This window comes from Equus przewalskii, chromosome 3 (genome assembly GCF_037783145.1).
Source record: "Equus przewalskii isolate Varuska chromosome 3, EquPr2, whole genome shotgun sequence".
Taxonomy (NCBI): domain Eukaryota; kingdom Metazoa; phylum Chordata; class Mammalia; order Perissodactyla; family Equidae; genus Equus; species Equus przewalskii.
Genome location: NC_091833.1, coordinates 86,323,009 through 86,338,238, shown reverse-complemented (window position 1 = coordinate 86,338,238; position 15,230 = coordinate 86,323,009). Strand labels below are relative to the sequence as shown.

At 43.1% G+C, this 15,230-nt stretch overlaps 1 protein-coding gene across 2 annotated transcripts; it reads left to right on the top strand.

The window, feature by feature from the left end:
- The first annotated feature begins 2,774 nt into the window (after nt 1–2,774).
- UCHL1 (ubiquitin C-terminal hydrolase L1) lies at nt 2,775–14,135 on the top strand. Of its 2 annotated transcripts, none has more exons than XM_070615040.1 (9): nt 2,775–2,912; nt 3,029–3,040; nt 3,512–3,640; nt 6,444–6,594; nt 8,348–8,433; nt 8,512–8,559; nt 9,403–9,469; nt 10,382–10,440; nt 13,695–14,135. In XM_070615040.1, the coding sequence occupies exons 1-9, from the start codon at nt 2,880–2,882 to the stop codon at nt 13,779–13,781; spliced, it is 672 nt and encodes a 223-aa protein (XP_070471141.1). In that variant the 5' UTR covers nt 2,775–2,879; the 3' UTR covers nt 13,782–14,135. The 2 variants fall into 2 exon arrangements, with proteins under 2 accessions (XP_070471141.1, XP_070471140.1); XM_070615039.1 differs by having other exon boundaries at nt 2,791–2,912; nt 3,029–3,214.
- Nucleotides 14,136–15,230: the final 1,095 nt, after the last annotated feature.

Sequence of the window (15,230 nt, the reverse complement as noted above, 5' to 3'; positions counted from 1 at the left end):
GACGGGGCACTGCTTGGCACGCCATGCTGTGGTAGGCGTCCCACATATAAAGTAGAGGAAGATGGGCATGGATGTTAGTTCAGTGCCAGTCTTCCTCAGCAAAAAGGGGAGGACTTGCAGTAGTTAGCTCAGGGCTAATCTTCCTCAAAAAAAAACAAGAGTAAAGTGAATATAAAGATCAACTGTACTAGATAATTGATGTGCAGAGCTTCCCACAGATCCCTATTAAATTTTTAACAGCTATATTGAGATACATTAACCCATTTAAAGTTTTTTGGTCCATTCACAGAAGTGTACAGTCATCACCAAAATCTCTATTAAATGTCATCACTTTATTTTTAACTCATTTTTCTAAGTCTCATAATTCTGCCCATTTGGATGGCTTATTCTTGCTTGCATGCACGCGCTGTCTGTCTATCTGCTCTAAGAAAACTGCACAAGATGGGGTTAAAACCATTGCCAGGTGGCTGCACGTTGAGATTACTCCATTCAGCAGCCCTTTTTTTAAAAGATGGAATAACTTAAGCTACAAAACCACCTCAACTATAATATCAATGGATGCCAACCCAGGCAGCATGAAGAATGCAATGAGAAGTGTTACCACTGGATACCACTGGATAGCTGGTAACTCCAAAAGAAAAGAAGATAAGTGCTGGCTGGCATAACTTGTTCTAAACGCAACCATTCTATTTTTTCTGAATTCACAAATTAGGAGTCCTAGAATCTGGCTAATGACTGACATCAAATCTCCTCGCTTGCAGTTTCAGCAATACATACCCCCTGCCTGTTTTTTAAAGATCAGGATAAGGTTTGTTCATGTCCAGTCTCTGGCATCTCCTTGAAAGCAGGGAGTTGTTTTATTCGTTGGTCTGATGCTTCCTGGCACACAGCAGGCCCTCAGTACCTATATTTGTTGAGTGCATGAACGAACGCCTTTAACAAAGATTTCTCATAGTGTTTTCATGACCACTTTTACTGTTTATTTTGGTAATAACTGTCACGTGCTAGCTTCTCCCTGTCCACCAGCCCTTATCTCAAAGGTCACTTCCTTGCGGAAGCATTCCTGATCCCTACGCTAGGTCAGGTGCTTCTGAGCTCTGCTCCCTTTCACACCACTCTTATTACTGATACAGCTTCATGAGGGAAGTTTCCACACTAATTGTGTTCACCTTTGTACCCCTCGATTCCAAGCTCAGCACCCAGCACATACTTCATCAGTACTTCATCAGTCTTTGCTGAATACATGAAGTAAATTGGGATGTACTTTGTCTCTGGCTAAAGGCAAGAACTTATTCAACACAGCCGGGTGTTTTTGTCCTAGCTATTCACCTGCCTTTACTCTCAAGTTGTTATCTTTTTTTAAAGGCATAATGTTTTATTGAGGCATAATTTACATAAAAAATTCATCCATTAAATTATTCTTATTAATGTTTTTCCTCTCTCATTTTCTATGTGAAGGTGATTTTTCTGATGGTAAAAGTGGGAAGAAAACAGAAGTAGAATTTAGTGAAAACTTGGATACAGAATGGCTTCTAGAGCCCAATTTGCCAGAGTTTACATCTGTTTTACTTTTCTATTGTGATCATAAGTGAGTTAACCTCTCTAAGCCTTGGCTTCTGATCTGTAAAACCGCACTGATAGGAGTTTCTTCATTGCATACTCTAAGGATTAAATGAGATGACATGCAAAGGATCTGTTCCACTGATCCACTGTAGAGGTAATAGCTCAAACAATGTAGATTCCCTCCCGTCTCTCTGTCACCTACGAACCTTGGACTCCGTAAACAGTAGGTCTAGTCTTTCACCACCATCATTATTTTGTTCTGAACGTAGGTTTTAAAATACCCAGCTTTCTTGCTTCCCTTGTATTTCTGCAAGTCCCACTTCATTGTAAGATTTAGCTTCCCTGGCACTATTCTTAGACATTTTATTCATTCTTCGGCATATGCTTTTTCTCTCCATCTTTGGAATATGCCAGTGGGAAAAAGAAACCCCACCTGAGATCATTAGAGACGATTTTTTTAGAAATGGTTTCTTCAGTTGCCCTTCCTTTCTTCACTGGTGTTCTATTGTGAACACATAATTTTATTTTTCAAAACCTCCCGTTCTTTTAGAAACCCTTTTCCTTTTACATCCTCTCATCTCGAAATGGTGCCTGTCTTTTCCCCGGATCTGTGTCCTAAAGTCTCCACCGCCTGCCTTCTCTGTATGTTGTGTTACGGTCACCTCCCCCAGGTTTCTACAGCTTCCCCATGACCAACCAGTTCTTTCCGGGGACTCACATTACATCAGCATTCCTAACGCAGTAGCTGCTATATTCCAGACTATGTTTTATTCTAGGCAGTTCAAAAAGAACCTCAGTACCGGTTTGATTTAACATGGAGGATGAATTGTCTAAGGTCAAACGCAAACTGCTGCGAGATTTGGGAGACATATTTATATTCATATTAAATATATACCTGTTGAGTTGAAGCTTTTTCTTAACGTTTCAGAAACCCTGAGGTTTCGGATAACTGGGATGGTAGAAAGGGTGGGTTTCCAGAAACTTCGCAAAAAATTAGACTCCATCAAAAAGGACAGCTCCATACACTCCAGCAACACCCACCAATAAAACCCATCTCCACAACCACAAGATTATCTCACCCGCAAGTGAGACTGCAAGGTTCGTGGGCCTGACCGTACCACTCCGCGCGGCGCACGGGGGGATTCGTGCCCATTTGCCTGCGACTGACCGTTTCCCCCTCGCTTGGTTGTGCCCCTGCTCCCCCTGCGCAGGCACCCACAGTGCGTCAGGCCGGCGCTTTATAGCGGCAGCCTGGGCGGCTCCGCTTGCTGTTTTTCCTACTCCCTGGCTTCTCCTCCTTCTCGCTCTTCGCGAAGATGCAGCTCAAACCGATGGAGATTAACCCCGAGGTGAGCGTCAGGTGCACCGTTGCCCGGGGAGCGCAGGGCTGAGGGACAGCCCTCGCCAGGTTGCCTTGTCGCTGACTGGTTTTATTTTTGCATTTTTTCTTTTATTTGCCTTTCAGATGCTGAACAAAGTGAGTGGCGTCTCGCGCTGCCTCTGTCCCCCTCCCCCGGGAGCGCCGAGGCGGAGGCGCCCACCGGCTCTGGTTGCTTCGCAAGGACCGCGCGGCGCCCTGCGCGCTCCAGTGGCCGCCCGGCCGGGGCGCGATCGGGGCGCCCTCCCTCTGCCCCTGCCTCGGGGTCTGCGGGTGACTCTGCGAAACCTGTCGGGGGTGGGGTGGAGGAGGCCGCGCCCAGATGCGAGCGCAGGGCCGAGCTCCGGAGGGCGTGGCGCGGGCAGCGCGGACTCCGGTGCCCGGGCTTCGCGGGAGCCACGTGTGGGCCGCGCTTTGTGCTGTGTCATTGCGCCGGCAGGGGTGGGGGCGGGGCGGGGACTCCTCCCAGGCTGGGGTGAGGGCACGGAGGGGGCCGAGCCGACCCCGCCCCCCGGCAGGTGCCCCGACTTGCCTGTCTCCGCGCGCCTGGCCTACTTGTCTCTTCCGCAGGTGCTGGCCAGGCTGGGGGTCGCCGGCCAGTGGCGCTTCGTGGACGTGCTGGGGCTGGAGGAGGAGACTCTGGGCTCGGTGCCAGCGCCTGCCTGCGCCTTGCTGCTGCTGTTTCCCCTCACGGCCCAGGTAGGGGGCTCGGGGTGCGCGCTGCCCCTAAACCGGAGAGAGGCATTGAGGATAGTGTAGGCTCCCAGCTCCCCTTCCTTCCTGGCCTGGCGCCCAGATCTGGCAAAACTCTGGGGGATGGAGGGAGGAGCCCGCATCTTAGTGGTACCTACTCACTGGGGCTCCTCTTGTAATAGCGCTTATTGCCTCTTTGCTCATCCATCCAGCATTGCCTTAAATTTGAAAGAGAAGAGGCATCTCAGTTCCGTCATCCCAAGTCCAGGGAAATAATTCATCCTACTCATGAATTCGCTTGAACCTAGGCTTTTCTGAGCCTTCTATCCCGAGGAATGGCTGGTTGTTTCCCTTTAAGTGTTGTGACCTGTCTGTTTATTGTTTGGTTCTCAGGCTCCCACCTTGCTGTAAAACGGAGGGGGACGGGCTCGCCTAAACCACAGGAAAACAATAGGTTCTTTAATTCTCCACCTCCACTGCTTGGGTCTCCCGTGGACTCGGGATTCTTCCTATCCTTCCACTCCCTGCAACAAGCACACTTGGTTTTAGCCTCTCCAATGTGCCGTTTTAAAAAGCTTAATCATCTGTGTTTGGTTCTTGTGTGGGAACCTCCTTCCACCTCTTACCCTCTTTCCTCTCTGACCTTGTAGCTACATGAAATAGGTGGGCATTAGATAGAGCAGTCTTGGAAACACCTTTTCATTTCCCTTTAGATGGTCTTCTTCCTACAAGTATGCATGGATATATGTACCTCAAAGACTGAGCATCAGATATAAAAAGGTAGCTGCGATAATTGTTGCCTTGCGATGTATGGAATCCCACTAATTAGCATGGCATTGTCTATCTCCTATTGCTGTCACTTGACCCCTGATTGGGAGTGTTTGAAATTTGCTTTAGCAAAACTTCGGATGTTTACATTTGGGGCATCAATCCGAATGCAGAGTGAGCTTGACTGAATGAAGCACCGTCCTAGGGCTAGGTATTCTAGAAGCATCCTCAGCATAAATTAAACCCTATGCGAAGTTCTAGGTGTTCCTCCTAGTAAATAGGCTAAGTATTGTGGGTTAAAAAATACTTATTAAAGCTATTAGAATAATCCCACTGACGTGTCTTTTATTGCCAAAGCCTTTAGTTAAGTTAAAACAGAGCTGCCAAATAATTGCAAGTCAAATTAGCTTCGCTTTTACCAAATCAAACACAGTCGCCTCTCTCTCATTTGAGCCTCACCGAGCTTTCTTAGTAGGGGAACCATGATGACTCGGAGGTTTTGAGCAGCGCTCAGAGGCAAGGCCTCTGGGAGGCAGTGGTGCAGCGTGTTTTGCTTTTCAAAAGCCCACTGGTCTCCTTTTGCTGGATCAAGCAGCTCTTGTTAGAGATCGTTCTGGGTTGAACGTTTTATGTTTGAAAGAGCTCGAGACTTGGTCCTTTAGCTCCAGTTCATTCTTCCAGATTTATGGAGCACCTATTCTGTGACACAGAACACCTATTGGACGAAACACTGAAGCACATTGAAAGAAAAGTTGTGGTTTATATAGATGGACTTCCAAAGAAACTAGTGTTAATTTAGAAAGCATCTAATTTTACCTAGGAGAATATTGTGAAATCCTAAATGGACCACTTCTAAAAAGGTAATTTTAAGTGATAGTGAAATATTTATAGAATGTCGATGAGCAAGAATACAATTCTTAAGGATGGTACTTTCCCATTTTTAAAAAACTTAACCTATAAAAGTGAAAATCCTTAACAGTCAGTGAGTAGCTCAATCCAGGGATCTCGTAGATACATGATGCTGGAAGTTCCTACTAGTTGGAGTTTAAGTTGATTGTGGGATAAGAGATCTTATTCCTGTGATGGTACCACAGACAAGGCTTAAACTTCAATTACATTTACAGTGATGCAAGGCTACTAGAATTGGAAATATACTTCTGGTGTTCTGTTTGAATTATGCTGGTTATGGGAAACTATTGTTTCTGTAGCATTAACACCCTGTTTTTAACTGAGAAGTTATATCTTTAAGGTCTTTAAAACTCATTAATGAAAGGTCCAGACAAGCCCATTAACTTGCTGTACAGAGAGCTGTGGATGCTTTGAGGAAAACTATCGCTAGTCTCATTCATTTACCGCAAATTGCTGATCTCTCCTCATTGAATAGTTGGCAAGGAGAAACAAGTGTCACATGTTCCTCTTGTAGGATGAGATGATTTTGGGAAGTCACAGCTCAGCACTCTCGACCAGTTGCCTTTCCTTCCTAAAAGGGGTGAGGAAATAATTTCTTTAAATTGTTTCTTCCAACAGTTGAGGCTCATTTTGTCTTTGTTTTTGAAGAGAAGTATGCTTGGATGGAATAGAAGTAGAATTTTAAAAAATAGTGTGATATAAAGTGGCTGACGTTCTCGTTGGGCGTTAAATTGACTAAAGCTTGATTGGAATGCCTACACGAAATACAGTCGTCCTTGGTGTTAAAGGAAGAAAATCATGAGCTTGTCTGTTTTTCTGACTTCAGGACCCCATCTGATTCAAGTGAAAAGGTTGCCATGGTGTCTCGACAAAGCCTTGGGCAGTATCCAAGGCCGTGACTGCACTGCAGCATCAGCGGGTGGAGTCGCAGAACCTCTCGGAACCCCATGGGCCTGTGTGGGTGTGGGAGCAAGACAGGCCATTCTCTGGGCGCTGGCCAGCGTCTCGAAGCAAGGCTCCTGGTTGCACATCCCACTGTGTTTCCATTTAGGTGGTAGAACTCACTGTGCTGCCATCTGCTAGTTCTTTGCATTTTCGTTTTGAGATTTGAAAATGTTTTTTACATTCACAGCACGAGAACTTCAGGAAAAAACAGATTGAAGAACTGAAGGGACAAGAAGTCAGTCCTAAGGTGTACTTCATGAAGCAGACCATTGGGAACTCCTGCGGTACCATCGGACTTATCCACGCCGTGGCCAATAACCAGGACAAACTGGAGTTTGGTAGGTGTGGGTTTCGAGGACAGTCATCCTCTAGCTGACCCCTAGTTAACCATAACTCTTTCCAAAACCCCCAAGGGTCTATTCAGCAAAATCATTGCCTTAATTTTTTTGGAAACCTCTCCAAACTTAATCAGTGGGTGAATTCTTATTGATTCTCTCTTTTGAGGGATAGAAGCTAATTCTTCAAGAAGCATGGTTTGGCTTCTTCCACTGGAGAGGAAGAGTGAATGAAACACACTTTTGGGCTGCCTCTCTCCATAAGTTGTGAACAAGTCAGATCAGGGGTTTTAGCTCACGTCCAGTGGATGCTGTGGAGGATATAGCAGAAGTGAATTTCAGCTCTTAAGCTTGTCAAAAGCGCAATTGACAGCACTAAAATATGTTAAAATACATGGCATTATATATGATTTAGGCCAAGGGTCAGCAAACTCTCTTAAAAGGCCAGAGAGTACATTTTTTAGGCTTTGAGGGCTATATGGTTTCTGCCCTTGTAGTGCAAAGGCAGCCATAGACAAGATGTAAACCAATGGATGTGGCCGTGTTCCAATGAAGCTTTATTTACAAAAAGAGGTGGTAGTAGTTTGCCAAGCCCTGATGTAGATGACAGACAGAGATGGCTAAGAATTGAATACCTTCAGCTAATAGTTCATGCCATTGCTTGTAGCAGGTCACATACTTTTTGTTTGTTTGTTTAAATAAGGGAAGTGTGGCCAAGACTCTACTCCTGGTATACTTTTGAAATTAAAAAAATTAACTTGTCTGACCATGAAGATCCAGATCTTCTAGAAGTTGCTTTTTCAAATATTGACTGAGCCATATTAAAAAGTTGTGACTTGATCCTTTCTCTTTCTTCTGCCATAAGCTTCACTTTATCTAGAATACTGTTCTCCTGAGGCCAACAGAATAGTAACTCTTGTAACAATGGTCACAACATGCCAAAGACTTTATATGAGCTACAGCCCTCCTCATAAAGTTAAGAGATTTCCTATCACTTCCTAATTTTGAATGGTCTTCATTTAGCAAGTTTGTTATTTAAGTTTAGAGCTGAAAGTTCAAATAAGGCCTTTTGAAAGATGTCACTCTTGCTCTAGCTGTGTGTTCAGCATCTAGACTCACCTGCATTGAGCAACAACAAAGTGCTTATACCACCTGTCAGCTGGTGGTTGTCTCTAGGCCAAACTATTAGGCTCTTTACATTTCTATTTAAGATCCTTAGGCTAATATCTATCTGGATAACCATATTACAGGATTGCATTTTCTGTCCTGATATAAAAAATCTTGGTTTGAGAACTATTGCTAGATTAGAATGTTATTGTTGCATCATGTATGCAGTAAACATTAATTGTGCATGTGAGGTGCTGTAGATAAGAGTGATAGACAAGGCAGTTCCTGCCTTTATGGCACTAAAAATCTCACAAATACTTGTTACACATGGATAAATGCTGTGTAACAAAGGTGATAGATTTGAGAGATGAGTGTGAGGTGGGAGGTGAAAGGGCCAGGGTGGCAGGGAGGAGATGCAAGAAAAGACTTGGCACACTGGAGCAACAGAGTTCTCTGGCTTGAATGCAGTAAGAGGGAAGTGATTGAAAAAAGAGGCTGGGGAAGAGGGGACAGCTCATCCACATGTTGGAGGCCATAGTAAAGATTCAGGTCTCTAAACACGACGTGCTGTGCAACAGCTGAAGTCAGCAATCAGTGTGCACCCATTCGCATTACCTTATCTGTACTAATGTGGGCATTTTTTTTTAAGAGGATGGATCAGTCCTGAAACAATTTCTTTCTGAAACGGAGAAGTTATCCCCTGAAGACAGAGCCAAATGCTTTGAAAAGAATGAGGTAGGAAGAGAACTTCCAGAACATCACTTTTCAGTAACTCTGGGGGGTTTTGTGCTAATTCTTCTCTCTTTTCTGCAGGCCATTCAGGCAGCCCATGATGCTGTGGCACAGGAAGGCCAATGTCGGGTAAATACAAACACAAATCAGAGCCAGGCTGCTTAGCTGCCACCTGTGTTTCCCCTGAAGTATGTGCAAGAACCTCTTTACGGGAACACAGCAAGTGTTTTCACCCACAGCCAAATGACACCAGAAAATTATGTCTGAATAATGCTCTTCAGAAATGCAATTGGCAGTTGACGTAGTCTTGAGTAAATTCAAACTGATAGTATTTTGTTTGGATCCAAATGAGTCTAATAGAGTGAGTAACACTCCCGCTAGTAATTGAGCATTTCAAATGCTCTTCTCACAGACTTTTGGAGATAGTCAGATGTACTAGCAAGGACTGACAGTTTCTAGAAGGTTTAGTATACCGTTAATCTGAGCAGAGCCTTCAAGTCAAGTGTTAATTAGGTGTAGGTCAGTGATGGTGCCTTTATAACTCTAACTGGCTCTGCCACTTTCTAGTCCTGACCTCTGGTGACATGTTTATCCTCCCTGAGCCTTAATTTCCTCCTTAATAAAAATAAGTAATAGAATTATGATAGTTACAGTGTTTCTACCTTAATGGGCTTAGAATAGGGCCTAGTATATAGGAAATACATAAATATTAGCTCTAATAATGTAAAATAACACATAAGCAATTCCGGTTCAAGGATATTACACTTAAATAATGAGAGAATTCATTTTCAGTGAATTAAATTCTGCTTATAAAATAATCATTGCAAAATATATGTATCAAATCAACATGTTATACACCTTAAACTTACATAATGTTATATGTCACATCTCAAAGCTGAAGAAAAATTTAAAAACACAGTATAGTACAATAAAGAATACTCATTTTCAAAAATATTTCTTGACTCTCTTCAGGTAGATGACAAAGTGAACTTTCATTTTATTCTGTTTAACAACGTGGATGGCCACCTCTATGAACTTGGTATGTTTGACTCCGTTTTTGGAATCTAATATAGTTTCGTGCATTCTTTTCATGATTAATTCCTCTTACAGAATTGGTATATAACCTTGTGGTGCTGTCTATCTTTATGAAGCCAGAACAACAAGCTGTTCTCATGAGGCCGCTTAACCCTTTATCGTACCCAGAGCACTCCCTTGAGGCAACTGACCTGCTGAATGAATGCTTTAGTCACAAACCAGTAAATAGAATAGATCAGTGCCAGTTCAAGGCGTACGAGTTCATATTTTCTCTTCCCATCTTCCACCACAGCATTACCAGCATTGGGTGCCTAGTATCATCCTTTTCAGACAAGGAATGCTTTTGGAAAAAGATCAGTGCCTCAATATGACTTTGTTTAAAAAGAATTGGGACATATTGGGGTAATTTCTATTAACTGGTATGTGGCAACAAGAAAACTTGTCCATCTTGTAAGAGTCATCCCCTTTGTATTGATGGAGAAGGACTTGCAGCCATGTTGTTTCAGGTCAAGACACTACCTATGGGCAAACAAGAGCCAAGGAGATTTGGGGCCAGTTGGCAGTCATTGAGGGGCAGATGCAACCTCAAGGACCCCTTCCTGTTTCCACCTTTCCTGTATGTCAGAGACTGCATCTGACTTCTGCTCTGGTCCTTCCCAAGAGTTGGGCACAGGCGCTCTATTAGGGTAGCGAGATTGGGCTTGTGTGGTCTTGTTGATTGTAGATAAGAATTGCCTGGGATGGATTTCTAGGAACACTTAAACCTCATTTTCAGCTTGTTATAATCAGGCTTCCCTTTCTGGGAGTGAGCATGGCAGTGGTATTTGGAAGGATCTAGAACTCCCCTTTCAGTTGGGCAAGCACAGCAGCCAGAACACGTGCAGAGAAGATTGACTTGCCTGGCTTCTTGTTACAGATGGGCGGATGCCTTTCCCGGTGAACCATGGCACCAGTTCAGAGGACCTGCTGCTGCAGGTAATCTTTGGAATCTCTCCACTAGGGCCCGTGTTTCTTTAGCCAAATTGTCTATTCTGAGGTGCTCACACCTTTTCAGTACTGCCAACACCAATCATCTGGGTTAATAGCAGTCTTTAGGGCTTAAAGATCATTTGGTAATTCTCTCTACCTTATTTTGTAGCAAATGGTTTTAAATAGGATCCTTTGGAGCAGCCCTGACTAATCTGTATTGTGTGCTGTCGTTAGCCCATGGTTGGAATTAGCCTGAAAGCCATTGCTTTCCTTCCTTGTGGGATTAAGGTGACCGTTGTCCTCTTGTCAAATTACATCGTGGGTAATGACTGGAGGAGCAGCAACCTGAGCCTTTCTAATCCCTCAGGTGCTGGATTTGGGTCAGGCCTGTAGGTGGTGTACCGTGGATTCTGGTTAGGCAGTTAACTTCAGGAGTTTTTCTTCCCACATAGTCTACTCTTACAGGATGGGAGAAGCAGATTCAAAACATGCCTGACAAGAACTTTAAGATGCAGGATCACTGTGTAACCATCCTGGGACAAGGGACTACAGAAACCTCGTAGTTCTGTACAAGAGTTCACTAGCCTACGCCTCTTCACCCTAAAAATGAGGCTCTCAGATTGAATCAATGCTCTGTTATAAAGGAAAGTTCCTTAACTGTGATAAAATAAAACATGCTGTTAAGGCATAACTACTTCATTTGTAGTAGCAACGGCTAATCTTTTGAGTGCCTGCTGTGTGCAGACCAGGGGTTCGCAAACTTTTTCTGTAAAGAGACAGGTAGAAAATATTTCAGGCTTTGTGTGGCATATGGCCCTATTCCAAGTATTCAATTCTACTGTTACCGCTCCACGGCAGCCCGTAGACAATGTCTACATCAGTGGGTGTGGCTGTGTGCCACTCAAACTTCATTCACAAAAACAGGCTGCAGGCTGGGTTTGGCCCCCAGGCTGCAGTTTGCTGACCTCTGTGCTAGATGCTATTCTAGGTGACTTATATCTTTTATAGAATCCTTTTAATGAGGCTGTGAGGTCGGTGTTATTATTCACATTTTACAGATGAAGAAACTGAGGTGTAGAGATTAAGTGATGCCCTAGGTCAGTGACGTAAATAGCAGAACCATGGTTCAAATTGAGACCATCTTAGTTACTGTACAGTACTAGCTGTCTATATAATGGACCTGATGACTGCAAGGTGCTAGTGGGCCAGATTATGCCACTGTAGGAGGGAGGGTCACTTTCTCTAGTTTGCTGTCATATACACCTGAGATCAGTTAGAGCTAAATCTTGGATGTACAAGGGATGTGTGGGAGTAGTAACATGGAATGAGAAATCTAGAGAAACAGGAGCTGGGGGGCGTTGCATGAGTCAGAATTTACTTATGGGAGAGAATAAGAACACTGGCAGAATTTCTGATCATGACCCATTTGGGGGAGACTGGTCCTTCTAATAAAGCTCCTGAGGGACATCCTAACTCATTTCTAACCCTAACACCATAAAATGTGTCCCACATAGGATATCTAAAACTGTTACTTCAGTAGAATTTATTTGGTATGGGGAAGGCAGAACTTTTGTTTAAAAAAATAAATAGGGGGCTGGCCCGGTGGGATAGTGCTTAAGTTCACACACTCCACTTTGGAGGCCTGGGGTTCGAGGGTTCGTATCCTGGGTGTGGACCTATGCACTGTTTATCAAGCCATGTTGTAGCAGCATCCCACATACAAAATAGAGGAAGATTGGCACAGATGTTAGCTCAGGGCCAACCTCCCCCTCCGAAAAAGACAAAATAAATAAAAACTAACTTCTCCAATTAGAATCTCATTTAAAATTAATTGAAGATAGGGGCCAGCCCGGGGCCAAGTGGTTAAGTTCATGTGGTCCACTTCAGCGGCCCAGGGCTTTCGCCGGTTCCAATCCTGGGCACGGACATGGCACTGCTCATTAGGCCGCGCTGAGGCGGCATCCCACATACCACAACTAGAAGGACCCACAACTAAAATATACAACTATGTACTGGAGGGATTTGGGGAGAAAAGGCAGAAAAAAAAAGATTGGCAACAGTTGTTAGCTCAGGTGCCAATATTTAAAAAAATAAAAAATGAATATAAACCAGCATCGTAATTAGTGAAATTTCTTATCCTCAGTAAGACTGGCTCTATATGGTTAAAGATGTTTTAGGGTGTCTAAACTGTACACTGAATTATTAAACTTGTGAGAAAATACTTAAACTTAACCCAAGTATCCTAAATTGGAATGAATTTGGTCACTGCTCATTGTGTAGGAGATGGCTTTTCTCTTTAGAGACACACCCTTAGTGTTAATTAACACTGTGGATCCTACAGGAAAGTCAATTTCAGGAAAGAGTGTCTGGAGTATCAATATATGAAAAATTTTGATAGAGAATAAAAGGTAGATGTCAATCTACATCACTTAGTTTTTACAGGTGGTTCTAAAGCAGAAACGAAACTCTCACGTGGTTGATGCTTTTTAAGGGTCAAACTCATGGAGGTGGTGGTTTCTAGTCCTTGGGGGCTGATGTTCCATGACTGTTCTGTGTCTTAGAGTATTCCTTATCCTCTTAAAGGTCTTATATCTAATATGGTTTGTGGAGCTATCTTTCCACTGGACTTTTTACAAATCGAGCAGAGTGATTGATATTTATGATCCAAGGCATTTAAACCCTAGAGTTTGGTAAATAAATTAACATTAGAATCGATTTTCTGTTACCAATCTTTGTAATCTAGGTCTTAGCATTAGTAATACATGTCACTATGCCATAAATCTAAGAATCCTTCACTTTGTACCTAGAATACCAGGTGTTTAAACTTTAAGGCTGTTTCATGAAATGTTTGCTTCAAAGAAATTTGTTTCTACTCTGGGAATTTCTGAGTTAGGATAACTTTTCTCTTATGCCGCTTTATGGGAAAGAGATCAGTTTTCTATCTTGTTTTGATTTGAGGAAAAGAGCACTAATGGTGGTGAAGTTATCCCATCAAAACCAGGCACAAGGTGGGAGAAGCTCAGAGCAGTTGGTGGAAGGAATGAAGGAGCCAGAGCTCCTGAAGTCAGATCTCTGGTGCAGGGCCCCGTCTTTTCCATCACCTGGAAGTTTTTCTCTTGCCCTAAGCCAGCCCTGGTTTCCAAGTTTAACGGGAGGTTCGAAGTTGATCAGAGCATTAATAGGCCTTCCTGGTACTTGCCCTTTGAAACTTTCATTTTGAGCTGTTGCTGTTTGCATATTAATGACATTCCTCCTTTCAGGACGCCGCCAAGGTCTGCAGAGAATTCACTGAGCGTGAGCAAGGCGAAGTCCGCTTTTCTGCTGTGGCGCTCTGCAAGGCAGCCTAATGCCCTGTAAGAGGGACTTGGCTTTTTTCCTCTCTCCCCTTCAACGTGAAATATATCCTGACCGATGCAGTCTAAGATGCTTCCCTACTTGTAGAACACAGCTGTTCTCCTTTGGTTCTGCAGGCCTGCTCCTCCCCTCCGCCACACCCAAGCACTAGCAGAGCTCAGCTGTCGATCGAGCAAAGTTTGGTGTAAGCTTCAGGTGGCGAAGCATTTCCCCCAGTGTATGTCTTGTATCTCAATATCTAATGCTTTAAATGGCTACTTTGGTTTGTGTCTGTAAGTTAAGGCCTTGGATGTGGTTTAATTGTTTGTCCTTAAAAGGAATAAAACTTTTCTGCTGATAAGAAATAAGCCTAAACTGGTTTTTATTTTTTCTTTTACTTCCCCCACAATAAATCTTATTTTTATAGTACTATATATTTGTTTTCCATGTAAGCAACTCATAGCACAGGTTAGAAAATTACCAATATCGTTGGTTCACTGTGTCTCTAGACATTTTTCTATACATTTATATTATTGTGTGTACCTGTAGGTTTTAAAAAAAAATTTTAAATAGACTTTATTTCTCAAAACAATTTTGGATTCACAGAAAATAGAAGATGTTACAGAGTTCCCATATACTCCTCATCCATTTCCCCTATTAACGTCTTACACTGGGTATGATACATTTGTTATCATTGATGAGCCAATAGTGATATTACTATCAAGTTGATAGTTTATTCAGATTCCCTTAAGTTTTTACCTAATGTCCTTTTTCTGATCCAGGACACAATGTTACATCTAGCCTTTCTATGTTTAGATTTCTCAGACTTTCCTTGTTTTTGTTGACTTGACAGTTTTGAGGAGAACTGGTCAAGTATTTTGTAGGATGCCCCTCTTGGGATTTGTCTGTTTTTCTCATAGACTAGGGTTATGAGTTTTGGGGGAGGAAGACCACAGAGGTAAGGTGCCATTTTCGTCACATCATATAAAGGGTACATACTATCAACATGATTTATCGCTGTTGATACTGACCTTGATCACCTGGCTGAGGTGGCCTTTGTCAAGTTTCTCCACTGTAAAGTTACTTTGTCCACCCCTGCCTGCCTCCATACTATGCTCTTTAGAAGGAAGTCTCTATGCACAGCCCACACTTCAGGAGTAGGGAGTTGTATTATGTTCTTGAGGGTAGACTATCTAAATTATTTGGAGTTCTCCCCTATTCAATCATTTATGTCAGTATGATCTCACGGATATTTGTTTTGTACTCTAGGTTATAGTTCATTACTACATCTTGTTGCTCAGATTGTCCCAGCGTAGGCTGTTGAGAGCTATTTCACTTCGCTCCTGTGTCCACTTGGCATACTCCAATCAATGTAGGTTTTGTTTTTTTTAAGCAATTTCTTGTGTCCCAGAAATTAGTGTTTTTTTAAACAAATGTCTTTGCCATTTGTGGTTAAGTCTTAC

Coding starts and splice junctions, on each gene's coding strand:
- UCHL1 (XM_070615039.1), top strand. CDS start 2,880: ATGCAGCTCAAACCGATGGAGATTAACCCCGAG. Junction 3,215..3,511: donor CCCTGCCTCGGGGTCTGCGG/GTGACTCTGCGA, acceptor TCTCTTCCGCAG/GTGCTGGCCAGGCTGGGGGT. Junction 10,441..13,694: donor CAGAGGACCTGCTGCTGCAG/GTAATCTTTGGA, acceptor TCCTCCTTTCAG/GACGCCGCCAAGGTCTGCAG.